This window comes from Pipistrellus hanaki (genome assembly GCF_964339955.1).
Source record: "Pipistrellus hanaki genome assembly, chromosome: 7".
Classification (NCBI taxonomy): domain Eukaryota; kingdom Metazoa; phylum Chordata; class Mammalia; order Chiroptera; family Vespertilionidae; genus Pipistrellus; species Pipistrellus hanaki.
The window spans coordinates 31,705,131-31,725,985 of NC_140509.1; the positions used below are offsets into that span (position 1 = coordinate 31,705,131).

The window sequence follows — 20,855 nt, forward strand, 5'->3', positions numbered from 1 at the left end:
GATTTTCAACACTAAGATTTTAAAAAGTATCTAATTTTTATTTGTGTTTTGGTTATTCTTATTGTCTCTCGTTTAGGCCACTCTGTAAAAAAAAAAAAAAAGAAAAAGAAAAAAGAAAAGAAAAGAAAGAAAAAAGAAAAGAAAAGAAATAATTATCACTACAAAGACCATTTTCCAGAAATCAAATTGCTACCCCAATTTAATTATAAATATTTCAGGTATTAATTCTGAAGCATTCGGTGTGTTTATTTTTCAATTCAGAATCACTTAGATTGCTGTTTAAGGTCTTAATTTTATTATAGAATAAGTTCCTTACTATACTGCAGAAGAGTTCCAGAATGTTTTCACAGAAGAGGCTTGGGAAAGGCAACATGATTGGGCTGGGCAGTCTTGAAGTTGCATTTGTGCAGGGCCTATATGGGTTGGGGAGTATCAATTGTCCGCTTTAAAGAACTGAGGGAGGCGGATGCCGTCGAAGATTACAAAGAGGCCAGAGCATCCCCCACCTAAGTCTTCCCTTGGCCTCAGCACTGCTAGACATGACGTTCTAAAATGGTACTAAATCAAAAAAAAATTTTAATTAAATTAAATAGCAATAAATATCAGGTCTGCATTATCCTTAAACTATATTTTACTGTATTGGCACACAATGGTTTTTTTTGGTTTTTGGTTTTTGGTTTTGTTTTTTTAATTCTAAAGGTGAAGCCCTTTCTTAGTAACAGCTATACTCATTTGTAACCATTCCCCCCGTCTTCAGGTACAGTCCATTGAGTCCAAGCTGGACTGCCTGCTGGACATCTATCAGCAGGTCCTCCGGAAAGGCTCCGCCTCAGCCCTCACCCTGGCCTCGTTCCAGATCCCACCATTTGAATGTGAACAGACATCTGACTATCAAAGCCCCGGGGACAGCAAGGACCTGTCCAGCTCCGCCCAGAACAGCGGCTGCCTCACCAGGTCGGCCAGTGCCAACATCTCCCGAGGCCTGCAGTTCATCCTGACGCCGAACGAGTTCAGTGCTCAGACTTTCTACGCGCTCAGCCCCACTATGCACAGCCAAGCAACACAGGTGCCGCTGAGTCAAAGCGACGGCTCCTCGGTGGCGGCCACCAACAACATTGCAAACCAAATAACCGCGGCCCCGAAGCCGGCAGCCCCAACCACTTTGCAGATCCCGCCTCCTCTTCCGGCCATCAAGCACCCGCCCAGGCCAGAGACCCTGCACCCGAACCCCACGGGCTTACAGGAGAGCATCCCTGATGTCACCGCCTGCCTTGTTGCCTCCAAGGAAAACGTTCAGGTTGCACCGTCAACTCTGACCAAGGACCGTTCCCTGAGGAAGAGCTTTGACCTGGGAGGAGAAACTCTGTTGTCCGTCCACCCGGTGGCGCCCAAGGACCTGGGCAAATCTCTGTCTGTACAAAACCTGATCAGGTCCACAGAGGAGCTGAATATCCAGCTTTCAGGGAGTGAGTCAAGTGGCTCCAGAGGCAGCCAAGATTTTTACCCCAAATGGAGGGAATCCAAATTGTTTATAACTGATGAAGAGGTAGGTTCGGAAGAGATGGAGACAGACACTTTTGACACCACGCCGCAGCAGCCTGCCAGGGAAACTGCTTTGGTGTCAGACTCACTGAGGACTGGAAGGTCTCGATCATCTCAGAGCATTTGTAAGGCCGGAGAGAGTACAGATGCCCTCAGCCTGCCTCACGTCAAACTGAAATAAGTCCGTCTTCTCCTTTCTAGGCATAGCGGTTCCTTTAGCCATACATATCATTGCATGAACTATTTCGAAAGCCCTCCTAAAGTTGAGTCTGCAAGAATCAGGAAGAACACGAAAGGCAGTGGATAAGCCCATTATCTTCTAATTGCATGAAAATGCATGTTTAGGGATGGCTGAAATTCTGAGGTACATCAGCATTAACCCGCTCATTTAGTAACGTACCTTGAGTTAATAATCCTGAGAAACCAAGCACTGCTAGCGCTGGGGGGTGTATGAAAATTAGGTCATTTAGAGGATTCTGACTCTCTGTTTTGAAATTATTGGGAGGAAACACCTTCAAATTTCAGCCATTTCTGCTTTGCGATTAAATGCAAACTATATTTTCAAAATTGGGCCATAATGTATATTTAAAGGCAATGGCACTCGTCCACAGCTGCTAACAAGGTACCAAGTAAAGCAGAATTCGGGAACAGTAGAAATGGCTGCTTCTTTCAAGATATATAGTTGCCAACCCATTCCTTATTCAGTCATATTATTATTCATGTAATTTGAATGTCAGTATGTGTGCTTTCGGTGATTGACTGCTGTGGCAAGCAATTTTGCACATCATTTTCATGTTGTCTTTATGATGAGAATGTTCTTCGATGGGAAAATGTACAAATCATGGAATTCAGGGCCAGTGGGGCAAATAGACTGAGTGTTTGACACATTTGACGTTATGGAAACATATTCCTCTAATGGCGGGAATCAACTTTATAAGTTTGTCATCTTCTACCCACACAACGGAAATGCTCATCAGTAGGATGGTCAGTGTGGCTGGGCTGAGCTCTCTGCAATGGCGCCTGCCCAGCCTTGCCAACGCTGGCCACAGAAAGGGGAGGTGTGAGAAGCCGCTCCCGCTAAGCTGGTTCACAGGCAGGGTCCCAGGGACTGCGACATGGCGGGAAACTGTGATGGGGAAGGCCTGAGAACCCAGACACAACACCGGGAAGTCAGGGAAGTTCAAGAAAGTGACGTCCCCTCCAAGGGCAGAGAGAGGGAGCAAAACAAACCAAAATAAAAGAACTCAATTTTTTTTTTTTTTAGAAAATGAGTACTACTAAGAAATTCAACTACCTAAACATCTTATATATAAACAGAGAAATTTTGCAAGGTATTTATTTTTTATATGCCCTGAATGTGTTTTGCCATTATGTAGTACATTTTACATATGAAAGGCTGAAACGAAACCTCCTTTCCTTCTTATACCATAGTGAATATTTTCCATTGTCCCCAAGAATGTTGTCCCAAATCTGAAATGATTGGCTCCATTTCCTGGTATAAGCACTAACAGTTAGAAAAGCCAGGTAGTATACTGGCAGGGTCTGCAAATCAAAACACTTCATCATATGACAGGACCACAAAAAGCCCAAGAGAAATAAAATGAAACCTGTATTTACTGGAAAGCAAGCAATGCTGACAGCTTGTTAGAAACCAGTCTACCAAGCTCAGACCCACAGAACTTCAGCCAAGGGAATGGCCTTCGAAAGGCAAGGAGAAGCAAGAGAGCACTCAATTCACGTCAACTCCAGCCACAAAGGACGTTTTTAAAGGTCTCCCCTCCCAACACCTTCGCACCCCAAACCCCCTGCTGAAAAACTCCAGCAGCTGGAAGAATGAGCAGGGATAGCGACTGGGTAGCCAAAAGCAGGAGGAGGTCCTGAAATCCCCCGGCCCTTCCCAGTTCTCTCTCACAACCTGCTTTCTCCACCCCTGACTCTCTCCTTACTTTTCTTCTCCATTAACTGCTTGTCAGTTCTCGGCCACTGTTTTGCTTCTGAATTTTACTAGGCCTTATCCAGCCTCCAACCCCAAAGAAACCACGTCTCCACTCCCCCTACAATGTGCTCCCCAACCTTCTAAATCCTTGTCCCTGTTGGTAGACACCGACATTTTGAAACCTTCCTCTTCTCGCCTGCCCGAGTTCTAGCACATTCCTCTGGAGTGTATCGTTCAGAATCTTCTCGGCCCCCGGAGACACACCGAAGGTAGAGTCTAATTTTACACTCCAGCTAAAAGGGTTTTGCCAAATTTTTAAAGGAATTATTTTCATTTTTGAAACATCTTAGCCAATTATCCAATGCAATTGTTCATCTACCCATGTCTCTACTCAACCTGAAGTTGTGATACACCCTCTGGAGGAGGTTGCACACACACAAATTCACGCACGCGCACACACACATGCACACGCACACACACCCCTCCACTGACCTAAAGCCAGACATCTCCATACACTCAGAGGAAGAGAGAGGAGGCAACTTTCAGGTAGCACTGATTCCTGGACAGACTCTGTCCTGAGTCAAACCCCACTGGCAGCAGGAATTCTGAATGTATTGAGGACCCCTCCTTGGGCTTCTTTTTGGGCTTCAAACACAGCACAGTTCATCCAGCAATCACTGAAGATAGAGGATTCAGAAATAAAACCTACAAACATCACTGAGGTCTTAATCCTAGCAAAATGCAATGAACCATGTTGTGAGAAACTTTTATACATTGAAGCCATGACCATATTGTGTCTATCTTAACTCTAGCACAAAAAAAATTTTTTTTGGATGTTCAAAGATAGTTGTGTGGAAAATGTAGGGTCTGTCTGTTGTGTGTCTCTCTGGGGAGTTCGGAGGGGTCTCCCATTTATACCTAGCAGAGTCCCATTGGCCAAGCCCAAATGGTGTCTAGAAGCACAGTTCCGCTGAGCACTGAGTAACCACATGCTTTCTCAGCTCCAGTCTGTCTGCCTTCTTCAACATGCAGGGCTGATCAAGCTTATACTTCATTGCAAACATCCCTCATATGAGGTTAACTAAAAGATGTTCTGTGTCTGATCTAAATGTCTGCATTGTGTTCAACTAAATTAATGTATGTAGATTGCAAGTTTTGTTTAAAGGAAGACACTTCATTGAGTTTTTTAGTCATTATCTCCTGCTCAAGTGTGCCTTTCTCACCTCACGTTGACTCCGTGATTCTGAAAGTTCTTGATCCGCAGGTAAAACAAGTCTAAGAGAGAGGAGGATACCAGGCACAGTGACTAATTCTCTTGCCCATTTGCAGAGCCAATCTGTAAGAAATATGGACACACAAGCAACTAAATTAATGGGTCACTTCCGAAAATACCAAAATAGTCCCTTATCTCCCCAGAAACTGATTTTTTTTTTTTTTTGCCTTAAAATGACTTGGTTGTGTTTTTGTAAGAGAAACTTAATTTAATACAAGTACGTGCATTTACGTGAGCAGTTCTAAAGTCATGTACGGCAATGCAATTGTCTGTTTCCTGAAAACAAATAAATCAGGAATACCATATCCATTTCAAGCTACCATTAAAATGTAATTTCCTTTGCTCTCTTTTACTGGGATTATTTGTTTTAAAGTAAAACATTAAAAAGATGTCTATAAACAACTAATGTGATTGTCTTTCTCTAGAACTAACTGGTGGGTTCCGACCTGACTGGTCCCAGTAAACCAAACTGACCATACACAAATTTGGGGTTTAAATACAAAAATTATATTTTTACATTTTGGCTGAAGACATCATTGGTAATTTGGGAGGGAAAGAGGCTTGAAAATATTTTGGGGGGTTTTATTAAAAAAATAACTTGCCATTGATTTTATTTATTTATTGTTTGATATATTAAAACTCAGATACCAGTGCGTGTGGGCTTTGCGTTAACTATAATAAAAAGGTTTGTTCAGCAAGTGACAGGAAGTGGTGGCCAGGCAGTGCCCAAGTGCCCCAGCCCCTGGCTACTCACAATTACCATTCTTAGCACCTCCCCAGCTCTGCCTTACCAGGGGAGGGCTTCTGCTCCAAAAGGAATCTCTTCTTTCCTAAAAAAAAAAAACCCCATTTTTTTTCTGTTCCACTAGTGATTTTGTACTACGTGAACGTGGTTAATTCCAGGGAAATGATTTTAGCGGAGGCTCAGGAAGTTAGAGCCCTGGAATACATAGCAACAACAGCCCTAACAGAGGCGTGCTAGACAGTAGGAAGAAGAAAGAGGATAACAGGAGGGGCCTTCCCATCGTGGCTCTAAATGAGGTCAAAAAGGTCTGTGCCTATTCTACCGCCTCCCGGAGAAACCAGTGAAAATAAAACGGCATGGGACATGCTGCTTGACCGATGCAAAAATGTAAACCGCTTCCAAAGGCCTTTGAACTACTTTAGCAGTACTTCTCATCCCCACCACTTAAAAGCAAGATATACTTAGGACAGTCATTCTGCCCTAACCATTGATAAATACAGGCTCCCAGACCTTGAAGTGACCAGTTTTATTAGACTGGCTGTAACTGCCTCCAGAATCTAGTACAGTATAAATCATTTCTTTAAATTTTTTAATTTCCACTAATTACAATGAGCAATTCATCTCAAGCCTACCTAATTCCAAATTACTGACGTTTTTACTACATTTCAAAGCAGAAATTCATCAGACACATTATGTTTAAACCATAGGTTTTATGCACCACCCTGGAAATCACCACAAAACTGATGAATGGAACTTTTTTTTATTCAAATAAATAAATGGAAAATCCAAAGGCACGTGGAATGATATACTCCTCTTTGCCCATTCACATGAGGCACTTCATCTGTAATAATAAAAGCACAATATGTTAACTAGACCAGACGTCCTCCCGATGTCCTTCCATCCTTCCAGACAAAGCTGGGGCTGCAAGGGAAGCCCAGGTCCTGGGTGCCTGCCGGCAGTTAGAGGAAGCCTGGGTGTCCGGGGAAAGAAGGCCTACTCTTGCACGAATTTTGTGCCTCGGGCCTCTAGTTTCTATCATAATTTTGTTGACCAGTTTACATCAGCATGCTCTAGGATAGACATGCAGGTCCCAGCAACCTTCCCATACATTGTCACAACCTACACCTCCCTTTTCACCTTTTCACCAATACGCTTTTTTTCTTATCATTAGTAATGCTCATCTCTCCATCCATTGCTGCTTCTTCCTTTCCTTCCCCTTTGCCTACACTGCTGTGACTTCCTGGATTGTCAGCCCCACCATGCCTATGACCCCAGCTAACTAGGGAGTCACCCTTTTCTTTCCATTGGCTACAGCTCAGCGTGCCACTTGCCATCATGAGAGTAATGATGACATCACACCACACACGTTACAGATTATAGACGCTTTTGAGCATCTCCGAAGCCCCTCAGCTGAGCCCTCTGGGTGATGCTGCAACACCGCCTCCCGTTACCACAGATCCCACCGCGGCTTGTGATGGGACCATCTGCCACAAGGGATGGGAACTCCTTGGCTTTAACGGAAGACGGTTCTGCTGTTCTGCATGGTTCAGTGGTTGAGCATCGACCTATGAACCAGGAGCTCAAAGTTCGATTCCTGGTCAGGGCACATACCTGGGTGTCAGGCTTGGTCCCCAGTAGGGGGCGTGCAGGAGGCAGCCGATGGATGATTCTTTAACATCATTGATGTTTCTCTCTCTCTCTCTCCTTCTCCCTTCCTCTCTAAAGTCAATAAAAGATATATTTAGGGAGAAAAAAAGGGAAGACTGTTCTGCTCTGGATCCCCAAGGTTGTCCATTACCCTCTCCTTCCCCATATCTCCAGCATCTCGCTCTCACTCTTTTTCCTCACAAACGTGAGTAAGCTTCTCCCGTGTTACCAGTGATGCTTGAGAATTTACTGTCCCCTGTGTTCCACTCTCCTCTCACCATTAGAACCAAACTGCGAGTGAGATAAATTACACAAGGGCTTTCCGTTTCACAGCACCCACCCCCTAATCAGCACGTGGCGGTCAGACCCGGGCCTCTCCAAGACCTCAGAACAACCGCCCCGAGTTCACCCCAAGCTTCTAGAAATTGATTCAGTGAACACACGCCATCAGCATCCCTTCTGGCCTTTCTGAGATGGTGGACACTACAACCACTCTTTTTTTTTTTTTTTTCTTTTCTTTTTTTCTGCAAAAAGCTTTATTGTTCATTTGGTCCGGTGCAGGGGAGAGGGCTCCAGGGTGGTTAAAGGAATGGCTGGTAGTTTCAGGAAGAGGCTCAGGTAAAAGCCAGAGACACCAAGGGGATGTGAGGGGGGTGGGGGGGATTCTGAAAAGTTTCTGGGCCCCAAAGGCTCCTAGTCGTGCTTGAGGGTGAGCCTTTCGAAGAGACACTCGCCCAGCCCAGCATGGGGGCAGGCCAGCCTGCGGGGTGAGCCAGGTGTGGCCCATCTTCTTGGTGAATTTCACCTGCTCCCCCAGGAAGTGGTTCTCCCGGAAGTCAGAGCTGAGGGCCTGCGCAGTAGAACCCAGGGCCTGCAGCTCCAGAAGGGCCTGGCTCAGGCTCCTCTCCGGAGTCAGGGCAGCTGCCTTGGGTCCTGAGTTTTGGCCCAGTCATCTTGGGAAGGTTTCTGCACGTCCTGGGAGAGAATTCGGCCGCCTCGCTTGTTTTGCAACTTTAAGAGACGCTCCTCGCCCTCGTGCTTCTTCTCCCTCCAGAGCCACATTGTTGCGGTGGAAACAAGCCCGGAGAGAGGTAGGTGTGGGGCCCCAGGTGCAGGCTGGCCAGGCGGTTCAGCCTCCACCTCGGTGGAATAATTCTGACGAATTTGGGAGCTCATGGTTGTTCAGCAATGAGGAGTTAAGGTAGAAAAAAAAAAAACGGTGTTGGCTGGATGAGACGCAGGAGAGTGGCCGGAGGCTGGAAGAACGGGCGTCCCTGGGTCCATTCCATCCAAACACTGTTGAAGCAATAGACAGATCGGGGACCTCCGCATGCGCTGCCTACAACCACTCTTAAAACTGCTTCTCAGTTTGCCTCCTACCTTTCTGGCTCCACCATCTTTATTAATTTTTTTTAATCTCCTCATTTTTTTTTCATCATTTGACTGTCAGTGTTCCCACACATTCCATCATCAGCCTTTCCCCTTCTCTTCCCGTCTCCACCACCCCCCCCCCCCGACACTTCTTGCTCTCCCCCAGGCAGTTTCATCTATGTTCTCAACTAGTAATGCCAGCCGAGCTCCCCGGGCACACAGCCCCTGCCCAGATTTCCCCCACCCCCACCCCACCCCACCCCAGCATCACCTCAAAAGTCTTCACTTGGGCCCAAAGTCAGGTGCCACAATTGAAACTATTTCAGAGCAGCCGAAACTGTTTTGGCTCAGTGGATAGAGCGTCAGCCTGCGGACTGAAAGGTCTCGGATTCGATTCCGGTCAAGGGTATGTACCTTGGTTGCAGGCACATCCCCAGTAGGGGTGTGAGAGAGGCAGCTGATAGACGATTCTCACTCATCGATGTTTCTAACTCTCTATCCTATCCCTCTTCTCTCTTCTTCTCTGTAAAAAAATCAGTAAAATATATTTTAGAAAAGAAACTATTTCAGAGCAGGGACATGTCACTGGAACTATAATCTTGGGCTTCTTACACCGTGCCATGCAGGGGGCACTCGTCTAACTTCTGTTTAATAACTGGCCAAAACCCATGAAATTAACACATTTTGCTGGCTTCAAAACTACATTTCAAATTCCAACATTTCGTAGCACTTTCACCACAGCCCTGCACTGTAGTCTTAAGTCACCATCTTCTCGCACCTGGAAGGCTATAATAGCTCATTGTGAGATGCTGGCTGCGGGAGAAGGCTGGAGAGAAGAGTTCAAGTGGGGACACGTGTAGCTTGGGTAAAGAGATCCAAATGTGCATTTGGCGTTCAGGGAAGTTCTAGAACGGAGATTTAGCAAGCCTTACTAATCAATTTGTTCATGGCTTGAGGGAACCTCAGGATCTGTTGCTCCAGAAAAAAAAAAAAAAAGAAAGAAAGAAAGAAAGAAAGAAAGAAAGAAAGAAAGAAAGAAAGAAAGAAAAAGAAAAACCCTTCCCAGTCCCACCCCCAAACTTCTGGCAGTCGGTCGGGGGCAATGCTTGGGTACCCATGTTCACCAGGCTGCCTGCTTCCCCAGGCAGTTGGGGTCGGACCACTTTCTGTCTCCATCTAGACACACCCCTCCCCATGCCTTTCTTCTCTCTCTTGCCTGTGTTTTACGGTATAGGGGGCTCCTGAGGATCTTAAGTGGGTCCCTTCTTTTCTAGAAGCCCCCGTTTTCAACTCAGAGCAGCCTGACCAGTCTCCGGGTCTGAGAGAAGTAGTTGGTGAAGAAGCTGTCTTTTCTGTTTCATAGTCCTTTTCTGGCCTGTCTCCAGGAGTTGCACAAGGGGCACACCCCTGCTCCCCAGATGTCAACCCTGGGCCTGCCCAGAGCCCCTGCTGGGCCCTGAGAGTTATCCAAAGGGAAGAGGACAGCACATCAAAGACCTTGCACATTGAGTCTCTTATTTTATTGGATATCTTTGTCCAAAGAACACTCTCTTACATTTAGGAGACATGTCTCAAATATATGCCTAGAAGGCCTGAGACAGGATTAGGCTACAAATTCAAACTTCAATCAATGCCCTTCACACCTTTCTCAACAATGGCTGAGCAAAACTTTCCCTCCCATCTCAACTGCCTTGGCAATGGTTAAAATCTTTTAAAAAGATAGGTTTCTGTAATAATCAGGTGGAAGCCTGGTGTCTGCATTAAGAGTAGTGCCTTAGTGTTGCACAAACAAAATTGGAAAATAAGTATCATTAAACACAATGAAAGTGGGACAATTATTAGTCCCTTAGCATAGGTTTGAGCAGAGGCTGGGGAGTCACTGTAGATAGCAGATTAATACGGCAAGGATAGCCTCAATATTTGTTTCTATTCCTGTAAGCTTACTTCATATGTGAGCATAAGTGTTTTTTTATTTGGAGTCAATGTCCAGTTTTGGTAGAACTAAAGGTTAGGATTAATATTGTGAGAAAATTCAAATTCCAGAATAGATCTATAGAAAGTCTACCTTTTTTGTTTTGTTTTGTTAATCCTCATCGAGAATATTTTTTCCACTTTATTTATTTACTTATTTAGTTGCTTGTTTGTTTTTTATCTTTTTTTGTTTGTTTGGAGTTGCCTTTTTAATTTATCTTTTTTTTTTTTACTTTTTTTCACTTTTTTATTTTTTTATTAAATTATTATATGTATACATAACTTACCATTGCCCCCCTCCACTCCCATACATGCCCTCCCTCCCCAGAATTTTGTGTCCTTTGGTTGTACTTATATGCATTATACAAGTCCTTCGGTTGATCTCTTATCTCCCCCATATCTCCCTACCGTCCCCGCTGTAATTTGACAGTCTGCTTGTTGCTTTACTGTCTCTATATCTATCTCTTGGTTCATCAGTTTATAATTTATCTTTATTGATGTTCCCTTTTTTCCCCCATTGGTTCCCTCCATCCTGCTTCCCCAGACTTTCACTGCACCTTTGTCTGTTTCCATGGGTTATTAATATACTAAAGTGGAAGGGAGGGAGGGACGGAGAGAGAGAAAGGGGGTGGGGTAACAACCATGGATTAGTTGCCTCCTGCAAACCCTGCAATCCAGGTGCATACTTTGACTGGGATCCTTCTGTGCACAGGCCCATGCTCTAACTGCTGAGCAACACACAACAAGGCAGAAAAAGTCACCTTTTAAAAAAGTTTTTAAAGGAACAGCTATCAATTTTTTGTTAGTTAAATCAGGTAGAGGATGACATATCATTACTCAGACTAAGAACAATAGCTATAGCCTGAGTAAAACACATAAGAGAATTTTCACTTTCTTTTTTTAAATTTTATTTTATTGATTTTTTACAGAGAGGAAGGGAGAGAGATACAGAGCTAGAAACATCGATGAGAGAGAAACATCCACCAGCTGCCTCTTGCACACCCCCTACCGGGGATGTGCCCGCAACCAATGTACATGCCCTTGACCGGAATCGAACCTGGGACCTTTCAGCCCTCAGACCGACACTCTACCGCTGAGCCAAACCGGTTTCGGCGAGAATTTTCACTTTCTTAAATTCAGAGAAATGCTACAGAGGATTAGGATAAAATGTGTAGATATATGCAAGAACCAAGGAACTTTTTGGTTGGTTGGCCTCTAGGGGGCGCCAAAATAAAAGGATAAATGGAGCAAAATGAAAAGGAGGGGAAAGATATCTAAAAAATCTGTCTTGCTTTGTTATCTTGAGTGGAAGCTATCTATTTCATGTCATCATTGGCTTGCTCTGAAGGTCTTGGTGTTTTACGTAGTCTTCTTCCAAAGATCATTCACTGCTAGAGAACACATCTTCAGTTTAAGTCTCTTTCAAAAGACTAAATCTCCGGTTCCCAGTCATGCAGTCTGATTGGGTGGCTATTTGGGAAATATTGCATATACCTATTAATGATAAAGCTGGATGCGTAAAATGAGTCCTTTGTAATACTTAGAATTGTAAGCTTACAATATGGCAGGAGCAAATCCCAGGAGTTGATCTCATTGTCATCAAGGCTAATAGCAATTCTCAGACTATGGATGTTCAAGAGTCTTGGAGAGTATTTATTCTCAAATTTAGATTTATAATTCATTTTTTTCTTTCTGGTTTTTCTCAACATCAATTTGGAACAGTGACGTTTTGGTTGTTTTTTAATAAAGGACATTTTGGACCTGTTCTGAGGTGTTTGGGAGGGGGGTTGTGGTTTGCTGTTGTTAATCCTCACCCCAGGATATTTTTCCCATTGATTTTTAGAAAGAATGGAAGGGAGGGAGGGAAGAAGGGAAGGTGGGAGGAGAGAGAGAGAGAGAGAGAGAGAGAGAGAGAGAGAGAAACATCAATGTGAGAAAGAAACATCAATTGGTTGCCTCCCACCTGAGCCCTGAATGGGGCTGGGAAATGTACCTGCAACCCTGGTACATACCCTTGACCAGGAATCAAACCCATGATCCTTCAGTGCACAAGCTGATGCTCTACCAGTGAGCCACACTAGCCAGTTCTGGAGCTGCTTTTTACTAACAACCACAGTGAAATCAGCTGGGATTTCTTAGGTCCAGAATAACAATTAAGCAATTTATCATCAGTACCTTAGCTAAAGTATCCATCAGGTACGTTCTCGTTGCATCCTGAAAATAAGCACACAATAGCCAGCACGTATTTATAAGCCATCACTGGGGAATGTTGCTTTGCTCCATGCTACTTCGTTAGCAGATGTAAGCTTAGGTATTTCCTCTGGATCCTGGCCCATTACACTTTGAATGAGCCTCCATTTTTTTTATTATGGCTACCCCCCTGGGAATAACAAAGCTTCTAAGAGTTCTTTAATTTCTTGTCATTTTTTATGAGATTTGCACAAGAAGTAAACAATAAATAAATAAAGGCACCCTGCAAGTTGGCTGGGTCCTCCGCTGCAACCATACCTCAGTGTAACATCTAGCATCTCTCTATCTGCTGCTGCTTGTCTCACACCACACAGATGTTGATCCTGAGAATACTCCACTGGGGAGCTCAACCAAAGATGATTCTGAACAACGAACTTCGTTACACAAATCTGTTGCTGTCAATGGAGAAGTAAAAAGATGACAACAAGCCCAGCCAGCATGGCTCAGTGGTTGAACTTCGACTTATGAACCAAGAGGTCATAGTTCAATTCCTGCTCGGGGCATATATGCCTGGGTTGCAGACTTGATCAATGATTCTCTCTCATCATTGATGTTTCTATCTCTCTCTCTCCCTGCCCCTTCCACTCTGAAATCAATACAAATATATTTAAAAAAAAAAAAAAAAAAAAAGACAACAAATCTACTCTGATCAGTTGGTCATAAAGTGAAGAGGTTGGAAAGGACATGGAACTATGAGAGGAACGCAGGATCCAGAGGGCTTCCTGGCTTCAGTCAAAGCCAGCTCCACTGACGTTTCATCCTGTTCTTCATCGCTGTTGAAATCACCCCCCACAGAAAACAAAAAGTTTAGCTGAAACTGGTTTGGCTCAGTGGATAAAGCGTTGGCCTGTGGACTGAAATTCAGGTCCCAGGTTCGATTCCAGTCAAGGGCATGTACCTTGGTTGTGGGCACATCTCCAGTAGAGGGCGTGCAAGAGGCAGCTGATCGATGATTCTCTCTCATCGATGTTTCTCTCTATCCCTTTCTCTTCCTCTCTGTAAAAAATCAATAAGATGTATTAAAAAAAAAAAAAAAAAGAAAGAAAACAGAAAGTTTAAGAATAGGCAGAAGAAAACATCAAAGCGATGCACATGGGAATGGATTCCACGCCCCTGGGGCCTCCAGAAAGGAACGCAGGCTGCTGACAACTTGATTTTGGCCCAGCGAGACCCATACCAAACTTTCGACTCACAAAGCTAGGAGTTCATATATTTTTGTTTTACGAAGCCACAAAGTTTGTAGGAATTTGTAATAGTAGCAATAGAAAGTTAGTACACCAAGCCTCAAGAGAGATTAAAAGAAGCTAAACTGATAGTTGGGAAGGGAGGGCAGCTATTTGAAAACAGATTAGAAATTTGGCTCTAAAAGAAAAAGGAAAGATCTAGCTAAGATCTTGTAGACTTATTCATCAAATGCTAGGATATTAGGATGAGGCAAGAACTACATAACATTGGAAATGGTTAAATAAATAAACCAGGCAGTATTACTCAAAAAAATGATACTGAGTATGGGAAACAGACACAAACATTGCTGTCAAGGCATAACTCCAGCTATGTGGTAACACAGGCATCAGAAGTTTTAAACATGTTTGCAATGATTTAGGGGTAAGAATGTTTATGGGCAGCAGCATTAGAGTGAGAGTGATACATGTTGGTACATTCATTAATAAATGGTTATGTAAATTGCTGTAGAAAACCATTGATTGCTATGGGAAAATGTTCACAACAAGTAGAAAAATCATGCTTTAAAAAACTCTCAAACCATAACTGGTTTGGTTCAATGGATAGCCTGCAGACTGAAGGGTCCCGGGTTTGAGTCTGATTAGGGGCACCATCCCCAGGAAGGGACATGCAGGAGGTAGCCAATCAATGTTTCTCTCTCATCATTGATGTTTCTATCTCTCTCTCCCTCTCTCTTCTTCTCTGAAATCTATACAAATACTTTTTTTTTACAAATACATTTTTATAAACTCTTAAAACCAATATAATTTAACCAATGTCATCCCAGTAAATTCAATAATAATTTCAAAAACTCACTATTTTCAAAGCTTCCTGAAATAGACCAATCCAACTACATGCCTACATAAATGTTTAGTTTTTTAATTTCTTGTTAACTGGCAAGCTCCAGTGAGGGAGAACAGCCATGTGAGCTGCCTTAATTTCTGGGAGAAGGGGATATTCTAACGGCAAGTTTCTCTGTAATCACATAGACTACTTGAAAATTCTAGTTTATATTTTTAATGATGAACCATTAACAAACAACATTAAATAATCTTTTCTTTTGTTTGTTTTTAGAGTTTAAAGTAGAAGCAAGCTTATTAGTGGAGTGGGACAGAGAAAAAGACTACTCCATAGGCAAAGCAGCCACAAGTAGATAATCTTAAGCAAAGGAGTTTTAGGCAAAACAAACAAGAAAAAACCATACTTTGCCAAAACCGGTTTGGCTCAGTGGATACAGCGTCGGTCTGGGGACCGAAAGGTCTCAGGTTCGATTCTGGTCAAGGGCATGTATATTGGTTGCGGGTACATCCCAGGTGGGGAATGTGCAAGAGGCAGCTGGTCGATGTTTCCCTCTCATCAATGTTCCTAGCTATCTATCTCTCTCCCTTCCTCTCTGTAAAAAATCAATAAAATATATATATTTTTTAAAAACCATACCTTAATGCAGTATTGGTGACATGAACTCTTCTTCCCCAAGTAAGAAAAGGAAAGTTGCAAGGAGAGTTAACAAGGGCATTTATTTATCCCATAAAGTGTATCATTAATGTCACCAGTTGACAAAATATTGTCTTTTTTAAAATCAATGTGTTGGCAATTATTTAATCAGTCTATATAATGAAAAAAAGGTTCTTGTTTTAACTTTAAAAGTACTCATAATTTTATTATAAATAATTAACTTAGGAAAACTTAACTTTTCTTTTGTCCTTTTTTTTATATTCTAATTTGATGACCAAAAAATATTCATGATGTATTTTAGTTACTCCAAATTTTGAGATTGTCATGCAAAATGGAATATCCCTATTTTTCTTTCCTATATAAACTAAAAGTACAAAAACCAAAATAAAAGATATCTCAATGGTTTAATTATTTTGGATTTGGGGCTTGAATTTTAGGAAAAAATAAGAAGGTATGTCTTAAAGTGCTAGTGGTTGAAACAGTAGAAAAGTTGTGAATTTAGGGTGTATTTTGAAGCTAGAGCCAGCAGGATTTTCTGACTTCAACATTTTCCACAAGTGACTCAAAAAAAAGTTTTTAAAGCTCATATTTGAGTAGTGCCCCCTAGTGTCTTTCTATTTTTTCTGTAACAGCAGCAGTCAACACCTGCCATGTAAAACTGCCCCTCCAACTAATACCTTGTTGCATGTCCCCAGGGTGGTGGGTGCTCAGATCAGAGGGTTGCTCTGATATAATACAAAGGGAGTTCAGTGCCCTGAAGAGATGTGTGTAGGTTTTGATGACCAGTTAGGACCAGCTGCGGGCCCTGTAAAACCTCCCATACACCCACACCCACACTCCCTTGTGTTGCATGCTGGGAATCCAAGAGCAGAGGCAACGAGAGAAATGTGTTCTCTCAACCTCTATGCAGAGAGGGCAGTAAGGACCCAGGCACCAGGTCCTGGTCCATCCTCCATGTAAGGCTGCCAGATGAATGCTCTGCTATTTATTTGCATCATCCTGAGATTTTCTTCTTGGTACACTGGGTGTTGGGGATACAGACTGCTTTTAAGTGTCAACCATCTGATTTTTCCTGTTCCCATTTGTGCTGTGATGGTATTTGGTGTTGCACACCACTGTCTAAACTTTAAAGGTTTCTTTCAAAATAGTGTATGACTTTACTGATGTTCCCTGGTGTGCCCTTGGGCGGGAGAGAGAATGGGAGCAAAAAAAAGTAAAGTTTCAAACATTCGCTAGTGACACCAGTATTATCAGGAAACTTGGATTTCTACTTTGAGAAAGTTGACCTTGTAGCTTTCTATACATGTTGACATTTACTTTCTCTAAGATTAACCCTTTGGTGATATAAAGCAATGGTTTAACTTTTGTGATAAAGTTAAAAAAAAAAAAAAAAATCAGTCCTGACATGTTTGGCTCAGTGGATAGAGTGTCAGCTTGCAGACTGAAGGGTTCCAGGTTTGATTCTGGTCAACATTGGTTGCGGGCACATCTCTAGTAGGGGGTTTGTGGGAGGCAGCTGATCGATGTTTCTCTCTCCTCGATGTTTCTAACTCTGTATCCCTCTCCCTTCCTCTCTGTAAGAAATCAATAAGATATATTTTTAAAAATCAGATTCAAAGTAGAAAAACTATCTTTGGGGGAAGGGGGAAGAAAGAAAAACACTAATCAATTAATTTATGCAAATTTACATAAATAAACATAATTCCAAAGTAACACAATGGGACCAGAGTCAGAAATAGTGTGCTGTGGATTATCAAATAGCCAATAATGCACAATCTTCCTTACCTCATAATTTAGAGCAATAAAAAAGGCAGGGGTGCCGGGACCAGTTTGGCTCAACGGATGGAGCGTCGGCTTGGGGACTGAAGGGCCCCGGGTTCGATTCTGGTCAAGGGCATGTACCTTGGTTGTGGGCATATCCCCAGTAGGGGGTGTGCAAGAGGCAGCTGATCGGTGACTCTCTCTCATTGATGTTTCTGACTCTCTATCTCTCTCCCTTCCTCTCTGTACAAAAATCAATAAAATATATTTAAATAAATAAATAAATAAAGAAGAATCCTTTAAAAAAAAAAAAAAAAAAAAAGGCAGGGGTGCAAGTATAACCTATGGAGTAATCATCTTGCTTTACTTTAGTCCTATGAGTGTGCACACCAACAGGACAGATCCTTAGCTCTTGGATTTGCTTGTATTCTGATGAATGTGGACTCAGAGCAGCAGCCACATCTGAAACCAAAAGTGTCAATAATTTTCTAATTGCAGAGTGTTTTAAAAGCAAGGAGAGATGCTAATAAATATGCACTCAAGGTAAAACCGGTTTGGCTCAGTGGATAGAGCGTCAGCCTGTGGACTGAAGGGTCCCAGGTTCGATTCCAGTCAAGGGCCTGTACCTTGGTTGTGGGCACATCCCCTGTAGGGGGCGTGCAAGAGGCAGCTGATCGATGACTCTCTCTCATTGATGTTTCTATTTCTCTCCCTTCCTCTCTGTAAAAAATTGATAAAATATATTTTTTTTAAATATGCACTCAAAAGAAGTATAGTTTCTATCAAATCCCATATGACAAGTAGCACTAGGTGTCTAATTAGCAAAGGTAGAGTTAGAATTGGAACCCAACTCTCCTGGTGCTGAGGTTTATATTCCTTCCACTAAGGCATGTGCTCAATGTTTATAAAATAAAATACTTTAAGCAACTTCTCTAGAGGTGCACCTAAATTATTAGCGTGATTAAAAATACCAACTGGCCAAAACCGGTTTGGCTCAATGGATAGAGCGTCGGCTTGGGGACTGAAAGGTTCCCGGTTGGATTCCGGTCAAGGGCATGTACCTTGGTTGCGGGCATATCCCCGGTGGGGGGTGTGCAAGAGGCAGCTGATCAATGACTCTCTCTCATCGATGTTTCTAACTCTCTATCTCTCTCCCTTCCTCTCTGTACAAAATCAATAAAATATATTTTTTTAAAAATACCAACTGATTCTTAAATGTTAGTCAAAGATGTTATGTCTAATATTTACCACAAAGGCATGGATGGCCTTTCTTAGGTGTTTGGTTCATGAATTCTCTAACAAGGGCAAGCAATTGAGGCTATCTGTGGTCATAGTTGAAATCTTTTGTCTTTGGTTCTTGATTATGATTTGTTCTTGAATAGCTAATTAGCAGCTATGGTGTGCGATATTTATAGTCAATTAAGTTTCTTTGACCCTTGAACAAATCTGTATAATTGCATTTATATGAAACCGCTAGAGTAAGCAAATTCATAGAGACAGAAAGCAGATTAGAGGTAACCAGGGCCTCGAGTGAGGAGGGAATAGGGGGTTTTGTTTAATGATTACACTTTCTGTTTGGAACTAATAGGGGTGATGGTTGCACGACAGTGTGAATATATAATAATTAATGCCACTGCATCGCTCACAGTGAAAATGGTTAAAATGGCAAAAGTTATGTTATACATTTTATCACAATTTTTAAAAAGTAAAACCCAAACTCTTTGACCCTCCAAGATGCAAGCTTCATAATAATAAGAGAAAGTAGACTTTGATCCCAAAGATTTAGCCCCATGAGAATGAAATGTTGTGTCTCTACGTCACAGCCCATGCTGTTGGTGAGAAAAGTGTGCATTTAATCATTCCATGAGCTTAGAAAATTCCTCACAGGGAATTCAAGAGATAAGGAAGAAAGTGACTTCAGAGAAGTTCTTATCTCTCTGAGTTTTACTAGTTTCCTTAGTTGCAAAATGGCACTAATAATTCCTAATTCCCATGAGTTGTAGGGCCACATATGTTAATGTGTCTAAATGCCAGGCTCTGCCTCACCCTCAGACACAGGTGGGCTGCTCACGCAGGCACTGGATCCGATCCCCAGGTGGAGATTGGCTGATGGGGCTATTGGATATTGGACCACCAGGGCGGTCCCAAGCTTTGAGCTGTTCCTGGTCCTAGCTCTGGGCACCCACAGAGCTGCTCAAGAAACCTGGTTCTGAGATTCAGATTTCATTGTACCTCAGAATTAGAGCCCAAGTGCACATCCCCTCCTTCCTCTTCTTAGCCTTAGGAAGCCTCGCTGCAGATAAATATCCAAGTTTATAACTTATTTGGAAAGAGAATGATTTTGGAGCTCTTTTTATTTCCCCTTGATAACAGATCTGGTCCCCAACTTTTAGAGCAAAACTGTTTATCTTCAGAGCTCAGGGTCAATCAGAGGGAGTGCCTTAGAAGCAGCCCCATAGTACTTAGAGGCATCAGGAAAGTCATCCTTTAGATTTATTAATTCCTTGTTTATGTTATTCCTTCACTTGGCCTCTTTCCCACACTTTAAACTGCCACGCTGTGGTCTGAGAGCTTGCCAAGCTTTTGGCCATAGCTGAGACATCAATCTCTCTTGTAATGGAATCTATTCTCCAGAAGTGATGTGAGCAAGCCAGGGCCAAGCTCTCTGTCTTTGCCCTAACTAGACATTAAACACAATAAGAAATTAACCCTTAACCAATTATCTGGCAATTTCCTGCCTTCGTTTGAAGCTGTTCAGGGAGTAGGACACGGATCTTTGGGAGCATATTCAAGAAGATGGTTCCTGCCCTAGCTCGTTTGGCTCAGTGGCTAGAGCGTCGGCCTGTGGACTGAAGGTTTCTGGGTTCAATTCTGGTCAAGGGCACATGCCTGGGTTGTAGGCTCAGTCACCAGTAGCGGTGTGCAGGAGGCAATGATTCTCTCTATAATCATTGATGTTTCTATCTCTCTCTCCCTCTCCCTTTCTCTCTGAAATCAATAAAATATATTTTTAAAATAAATACATCACTTCTTTAAAGAATAAGGAGGAGGCGGAGGGGGAGGCGGAGGGGGAGGCGGAGGAGGAGAAGGGGGAGGCGGAGGGGGAGGAGGAGGGGGAGGGGGAGGAGGAGGAGGGGGAGGAGGAGGGGGAGGAGGAGGGGGAGGTGGAGGAGGAGGAGGGGGAGGAGGAGGAGGAGGAGGAGGGGGAGGAGGAGGGGGAGGTGGGAGGAAAGGGAAGGGGGGGAGGCAATCTTTGCATTTCAGTGAAGTCATTCAGGCAGTGGGGTCATCTGCTTCTGGCTCTTTTTGATGGTCATTATAGGCATGTAACCCTCCTTCCCAGCTTTCCTCGTCTCTATTTTAGAGTTCTCTCTTGTGCTTTTCACCCTTCAGATTGCAGCATACCGAACTATGTAAACAAGTACAGTTTTTGTTTCTGTAGTAGTAGACGGGGGTCCAATGTGATTTAAAGAGCAGCTTGAAATCTTTCTATCAAAGACCTAGGAATGAATTAAGGGGAAATATCTGGGCTGTTTACATGGAAAGTTGCCTCATCCTAACATCTTCCTCTAGTTCCCAAAGATAATTGTCCTTCTATTCTCAATGATCAGAATAATGCCAGCGTAAACGGAAAGGGGCCACATACTAAACCTCACGAGCTCAGGGGAGGCCTGCATGGTGGC

General features: G+C 43.0%; 1 protein-coding gene across 4 annotated transcripts in view; it reads left to right on the forward strand.

Moving 5' to 3' along the window:
• Positions 1-5,188, forward strand: part of KCNQ5 (potassium voltage-gated channel subfamily Q member 5) — a 497,952-nt gene extending 492,764 nt beyond the window's left edge. For all 4 annotated transcript variants that reach the window (XM_084889231.1, XM_084889228.1, XM_084889229.1 and 1 more), the window contains one exon: positions 758-5,188. In XM_084889231.1, coding sequence (XP_084745357.1) covers positions 758-1,723 — 966 coding nt within the window. In that variant the 3' untranslated portion in view covers positions 1,724-5,188. The remainder of the gene's footprint in view (positions 1-757) is intronic.
• Positions 5,189-20,855: the final 15,667 nt, after the last annotated feature.